The sequence below is a fragment of the Borostomias antarcticus genome (assembly GCF_949987555.1).
Source record: "Borostomias antarcticus genome assembly, chromosome: 10".
Classification (NCBI taxonomy): Eukaryota; Metazoa; Chordata; class Actinopteri; order Stomiiformes; family Stomiidae; genus Borostomias; species Borostomias antarcticus.
The window spans coordinates 6835180-6842373 of record NC_140243.1 but is presented as its reverse complement, the minus strand read 5'-3'; the positions used below and the strand labels follow the sequence as shown (position 1 = coordinate 6842373).

Genomic DNA, 7194 nt, shown 5'->3' with positions numbered 1-7194 from the left:
ATAGTCACATTGTCCCCCCGCCACAGAAATTAATGGGTAGTGGCCACACCTTGAAGGCCAATTTAATTGAGGTCATAATAACCAACAGTAGTTGGTCCTCAAAAATACAAACTGAGTTTAAGGCAAGCCTGAACGCAGCGGGTACAGCAAGAGAGTACACAAATATTTCTCCAAAAATATCTGAAAAGTTTAAAAACTGGGGTTGTTTTTTTATTTCATAATAAATATATACTTTATCAAATTTTAACATTTAGGCTGTGCTATCATACATGTGTATCTCTTGGGCACTGGTGAACCACACGGCATCCAAGACGACTTCCCCATTTCTGGGAGGAGGAATGGTTGGAGGGATATCTTCCCTGGGGAGGAATGGATGGATGGATGGATGGAGGGGTGCTGAAGAGAAGACATGATTACTCCCCACCAGCATGAGCTAAGTCAGAGAGGAGGAGGGGGGTTAGGGTTAGGGGGGTTCACAGCCAACCATGGCTTGAAAGAGGTTGAGTTAGTGCCCCCTGGTGTCAGCCGGGGCCAATTCTGGTTCATTCAGACTGAAGGAACTGGTCTTCTATCCGTGTCGACCAGTCCTGTGCAAGAGGGGTGGGCCCACGCTGAGGATCCCAGAGCCACCGCGGAAGAGACCGTTGGGCTGATGTTGACAGGGCCCATTTACCCACAATCCCCCTCCAGCCCCAGCATCTCCCCCTCAGCCGGCCAGGCCGAGCCCGGGTGTGTGTGTGTATGTGTGGGTCTGTCTCAGATGATCTGTTCAGTGCTGGAGGCGGAGATGTCCAGTAGTCTCCAGGCGGCGTAGGGGTTTAGCTCCTCCTGGTCACGACACAAAGCCCACACGTACATCATCCTCACCACCTTCCCCTGAGAGACGGAAACACACAGCATTACTCTTTTTTTTTTCTTATCTCATAATGGGAGCTGCTGAGAACATATTGTCACTGCCAGGGATGCACTGGGCAGATTTGCAAGTGGGGACAGTAGCCAGGAACATTTGGCCAGTTTTTGATGTGGATGGCACACAACTCCCTACAGGTCCTCCATCTAACACCCCTAAAAAAACAAATTTGCCCTCCCCTGCTCTAGCAGAGACGACGGAAGGGGAAACTGAAGTTGCGTCAACAGCAGAAAGTGCTGAAATCCAGCCCCCATAGCTAAATCCCCTGGCATTCTTCCTCCGCAGACTGACCAGGCGCCAACTTCCTGACTCTGAGTGTACAGTACCCCCGCCCCTTTAGCCCTGCCCCCTCCCTCCCTCCCTCCTCCTCCTCCGACGTCCCTGAGGTGCCCTCGGCGTCCAGGCAGGCAGATATACAGCTCGGGAGGCTTTTATCTGGAGTCTGGCTGACAGTCAGAAGGGCTGGGTATCTATACTCTCCAGTTGCTCCCTCCTTCTTCTTCTGTACTGGGGGAGGGGGGTGTATCTATACTCACGGGGTCTCCCTCCACCACCTCTCCCTTAGTGTTGCGGAGCACCAAGACCAGCTGGGCCTGGAAGGTGATGATCAACACGGGACCCTGCTCCATCATTTTCCCCATGGCCAGCTGTGGACACGGACGGACACACACACACACACACACACACACACAGAGAGCTGTGTTAGAACCAGGCCACCACCAACACCACCACCACCACCACCACCACCACAACAACAACAACGTGCTCTCTATGAGAGACTAAGGGTCACAGTGGAACTCACATCAATGTTGTCTATGTCCAGGATCTTGGAGTGGAACTGCAGACCCATAGCCTTGGCCTGCTGGATGGGATGGGCCAGCAGGCTGTAGGTCTGAAACACCAGCGAGCGGGAGGGAGGGTGAGAGAGAGAATCCACCATCCAAAATAGACATGCACACCATCACTGACACATATATGACACTGTTTTAAACGGACATACACGTGGGTGGGGGGTGGATGCAATGTAATGAATTACACTACTACTGCAGTAGTTGGACATAACATTGTGATTGTGTTATGTGAGTCTGGACATGGCCAGCTGAGAGGCCAGTGAGAGTACGTACGGCTTCATAGCACCAGTCCTTCAGGACGTCCAGCTCCCCTCGGATCATAGCCTGCAATTCAGACAGCCAGCACATGAGCTACGGTGAGCCAGAGAGACCAAAACTGATGTTTTCATGTTGTTCATATTTATACCGCCACACACACAACTACTGGATCTATGCACAACGACCAACCTGTGTTCCTAAACTCTTACTGTAACCTAACTTGGGTATGCAAACCGTCACATAGGCAGACACTAGTGGGACACGGCGGGCGTGTTACCTCCAGGATGTTGGGAATGATGTCTCCTTCACACTGCTTGAGGAAGGAATCTTTGTCGAACGAGGGGTCCGCCTTCAGAATCTCTGTCAGCACCTCTGACATCTCAGTCTTGGAGAACAGACCCCCTGCACAGAGACACGAATCAGACAACAGTGCTAATGTTGTACTGTATGGAGCCTAACCTAGACTAGACCTGAAGCCCACATGAGATTAAACTACAACTCATCATGTTGGAGTTCATTCAATGAGAAAATGGTTTGTTAATCTAATAACAGCAAGGGAGCTGGATTGCAGACAATGTCCGTTGAGACAATTGAGATGTTGTCATTTGTGGTGGAGATGCAGACAGTTGGAGAGCTGATAGAGGTCAAAGGGTCAACCAGGATGTTACCTATGAGGTCGGTCATCTTTTCCGTGACGGCGCGGGACGCTCTGATGAAGGCGTTGTCGCTCTCGTCGTACTTCATCTTCATCTCAAAGAACCCTGGATTAACGGGGGGCGAGGGGAGGGGTAGGGGAGAGGAGAGGGAGGTGGAGCCATTAGGGCAGGTCAAACAGCAAGGCTGCAGGCCTCTGTACCACTCTGCAAGGCGTGACTGATGACTACCTCACAGACACATCTCACAGGCACTCGTAGAGCAGACACACACACACACACTTTCTCTTAGTATGTGTCAATGTGACAAACAATAGAACTGGAAAGAATAAAACATAATTCCCATTGACATTGTAAAAATGTCATTACTGTGTAACAACACAGCTTCTTCTCACCAGTGCAGAAATAATTAATAGCCAACGCAGCATCCTTGGGCTGTGCCTAATTGCTTTTGCCCTGTGTAGGACCAGAGTGGAAAGTTGGATCACACAGCTGGTTCCAAGCCCAGGGCGTCTGTTGGACCCAGACCCAACCCCTCGCTCCTGTTCCTGGGGACCTCCGCACCCTGGCGCTCGTTAACCGCCTCTCGTTAGCATTGGCTCCCAGGTTAACAAGGTTTTAATGGGACTAGCACTCGGTTCCCCAGCCAGCTTTAGCCGTCCTCTAGCAGAGGGTTCCCTGCTAACTTGCTGCCCCAGCCCCTAGATGGCCTAGAGGGATGAACACTGAGCTGCTAACCCTCTGGGTCATTCACAAGTCTGCAGTGTCTCCTCTACTTGTCTAAACACTAAGACACCGTAGGTAAAAGCTTAGAGTGGAAATGCTTAAAAGAGGTGACCATGTACAAGATTAATTGATTTGAACATTACCAGCCTTTTTTTAAATAAAGGTGGATGGGAAACTACAGTGGCTACCCTGCGGGCTTTCCACTGCACACCCACAGCTCCTACGGGTGATTACATTGTAGTTTAGCGCCATCTACTGGTCACATGTGCACCAGCAGCAGACATTTACAATCACAAGCAACAGCTGTACTGAAGTGGTAATATACTGAAGAAAACCTATCAGTCTGTAGTACATAAACAACAACATATGAGCTGAGTAGGAACTGAGAAGAGCTAGAAACCGAGAGGTAACAGACATTGCTAGAGAGACAGAGAGCAGGCAGTCCTTCCTTACTGTTAAAAACAACGTTGTTGTCCTTGAAGTCTTTCCACTGCTGGTACCATTTAGAGTCCTTGTGCAGAACTACGCCCATGGCCTCCCTGGAGGGGCAGACAGATTACAGCTCACAACAGCCTGTACACACACACACACACACACACACACACCCAACCCTACAACAGACTCCACACACACACCAACGACAGATTCTTAAAGAGATTATTTTGTAACATACTCGTTCGCCTCGAAGACCCGGTTCTCATCCTCGGCAGCCTTGGAGGAGAACTCGCTCCTCTTCCTGAGGCGGGAGGGGGGCCGGTAGTGACTGCTCTGACCCAGGTCATCTATCTCCTTCTTCACACTCTCCATGCCCTGGAGGAGCACACAGCACAGCCACGGTAGGATGAACAGCAGGAATAAAGAGCAGGGGAATTTTGCATGGAGCTAGCGTGAGTCTATATTTCCATAACAAACAGCCTACCCAATCGGCATATATGAGTGATCAGAGGAGCAGAGTGACATGCAGAGTATATGACGGGTCAAACGAGAACAAGCGTGTTTTACTTTGGAACTGTAGTCCTACTAGAGGCTGCTGCTGTTCATCAGCCGGGTGCTGCTCACCTGTGATATGGCTCTGAAGGCGCCCGACCTGCCCAGCTTCTCTCCACTTTTGCTCACACTCTCTGCGGAGGACTTGGCCGTCTTGGCTGCCTCCTCCACGCCCTCTTTGATCTTCTTACCCAAGTCTGTACGACTGACCTCCTCCAGCCCCTACACACATATATATATATATATATATACACACACACACACAGGAGAGCAATGTTTGAAGAGGTAGGTCCATATGACAGTCATTTATTGAGGCCCATGAGGCTACACTGTATACCTCCTTCATGGTCTCCGACAGGGTCTCCAGCTTCTTTCTCAGAACGTCAGACGTCTTCACAGTTTCAGACTCTATTGTTTTCTAAGGGAGACGGTGAAACTTTAATTAATGCAATTCAACGTCAGTCATTGACTGTGAACAATATGTTTAAATATGCATTTTTAATAAATATCTATACACTGTAAAGACTGTAAAGTGGAACTGACATATTTTCTCCTAGCTTGTTTCAAGGCGTCCGACTCCTCCAGTTTCTTGGCCTCCTCGCGGAACTTTTTTATGTTCTCCTTCATCTCCTGGTTCTTGCTCAGCTCCTGCTTCAGATTGTCCATGAACTCCCCCAGGAAGCCTTTACGACCTCCCCCCCCTCTGCCAGATGCACATCGTACCTGCTGGGAGATATGGGTAATGAGCCACCAATGATTTGTTACATCACTAAACCTGGCACACACATATACACACGTATACACACACACACACTCTCACACACACACACAGGACTTTTGGGGACGATTTATCCACGATTAACTCCTCCCGACAATCGGAGGAGAGGAGAAACGTTGGTCAGTACCGAAGTTCGGCCCAGATGATCTTGTAATGTGATTGGTTTATACTGTAGATCCAATCTTAAACCTACTGATTGGCTCGCAGACCCATCAGGGAGGCCCAGATCATATCAAACATGTTTGATATTTAGATTATTACGTCACTACTTTACAAGCGAGGCAGTGGTTTGTTGCTCCCTCTGACACAATGATATCCTGTAGTGTATGATGAGCTGTTATTTTAAAATCTTTTATTGTTTGCATGTTTGAGATTCACAAGAACATCTGTTAAGATTCTCCTTATGTGCGTGATGCGCATGAGATGAGAAGAAATCGAAATCAGTTAGGATTTTATAGTTTGAAATAAGTTGGTTGAAATTTATTAGATAAGACACCCAAGTATGGGTTAAAAAAAAACAGTTGGCGCGGGTTCTGAGGACAAGACAAGTTAAAGAACAAGAACAAGGTTATCTGGTCTGAAACTGTTAGGTATACCTGTGAGGAGTTTGTAAGGGACCCACATATCCTGTAGACATGAGGCCTGTTGTGAAGGAGCAGGTATGAAGGACTGGATACCAGCAATCCTCTGATGCATGGCTAGAGAGAAGGAGATGCTTCATGCTTAGAGCAAAATCAACCTTCCCACCCATGTTTGTACTGTATTTTAAACAACACCACAAAGCCTGCACTACATACGCTGTTCCCTGGCAATATTTCGTTAAAGCCAGCAAGTCAAGCGAACAAATGAAAAAGTCTTGCATGACAGTCCTGGTGGTCACAGTCCTTGCACTAAGATAAAACGTTAACTAGCTAGCGTTGCTGTACTGTCTATACTGCAGCATCTATGATATTAAAGCATGTGGAAATGTAACATTAGCTTGATAATATATATTACATGCATGGAATATCATAGTCTGCTTGCAGTTTATTAAACATTTTACACTTGTGATTCAAGGCCCACACACCGGCATGGGCTTCCTTCCATTCAGACATAGGGTAGTGTCGCCCTGGTCGGAAAGTCAATGATTCGGCGTCAAAACACAGCACTTGAGTGGTCAAAGTCAGTATAGATGTTTGTCAGCACTATTCTCTCCCAGGTATAGCAGTTAGATAACGCCGAAATGACAGCTCACCTGGTAACATCGACACAAGGAGGCCGCCATCTTGGTTGTAATACCAGCGACCTTTTTCCGGTGACCTTCTGACGTAATTGTGGAGGCGGGGCCTAAAGGTTGCACGGGAGTAGCGGTTTTTCCCTAAACGCCACTAGTCTGCCAATGCGACAGTGGTCTTTCTTTAATATAACAGAAATTTTACAACTATAGGTTGTCTGAATATGGCGAGTCTCCATTAAACTAGTCCGAGTAATCCAGGTTGAGTCAGTCTAGTCCCAAAATGGGCTCCAACGCTCCTCTCTGGGAGCCAAGGAGCTGACATACAAGTACAAAAATGTATTGGTGATGTTGTAACTGCGATGCTATGACACTTGTTTGAAACAAACCCACAGAAAGAGAATTGATACTAAGGAGTGCTGTGAAAAGATGGGGGGAGAAATAAACCGACTGTCTCCAATTTCCAAGTCCAAATGCTCAATGTACAAGTCCAAGTCCTGGACTCGAGTACTACAACACTGGAACATGGACCTTCATTTGAGGTCATACAGAACAGGGGGGGGGGGTCCACAAAATTGGCTAACTGAGTAAGCCTGACTTCTGCACAAAGTAAAACCCAGAACGCTACTTTTTACTTCAGTCCATGTTCCAGATTTGAAGAGTTCACAGGTTTTACTCATTGCAAAAGTCAGGCTTACTCAGACAGCTTTGTGAAACACCCCTCAGGTTTGTCAAGGCATCAAAACTTGTGGACAAAAACACAAAAGCTTCAAATGTTGATATTCATTTATCAAAACACATCATATAACAAAGGCCAA

At 47.7% G+C, this 7194-nt stretch overlaps 1 protein-coding gene across 1 annotated transcript; it reads right to left on the bottom strand.

The window, feature by feature from the left end:
* Positions 1-756: 756 nt before the first annotated feature.
* timm44 (translocase of inner mitochondrial membrane 44 homolog (yeast)) lies at positions 757-6440 on the bottom strand (the record flags this gene model as incomplete). The annotated part of the gene is made up of 13 exons (XM_084444966.1): positions 6398-6440; positions 5760-5861; positions 4929-5108; positions 4723-4803; positions 4458-4607; positions 4072-4208; positions 3852-3937; positions 2688-2780; positions 2297-2421; positions 2035-2085; positions 1713-1802; positions 1447-1557; positions 757-876 (listed from the first exon to the last, which is right to left on the bottom strand). Exons 1-13 carry the CDS (start codon positions 6425-6427, stop codon positions 757-759), a joined length of 1356 nt encoding a protein of 451 aa, XP_084301092.1. The 5' UTR covers positions 6428-6440.
* Between the last annotated feature and the right edge of the window lie 754 nt (positions 6441-7194).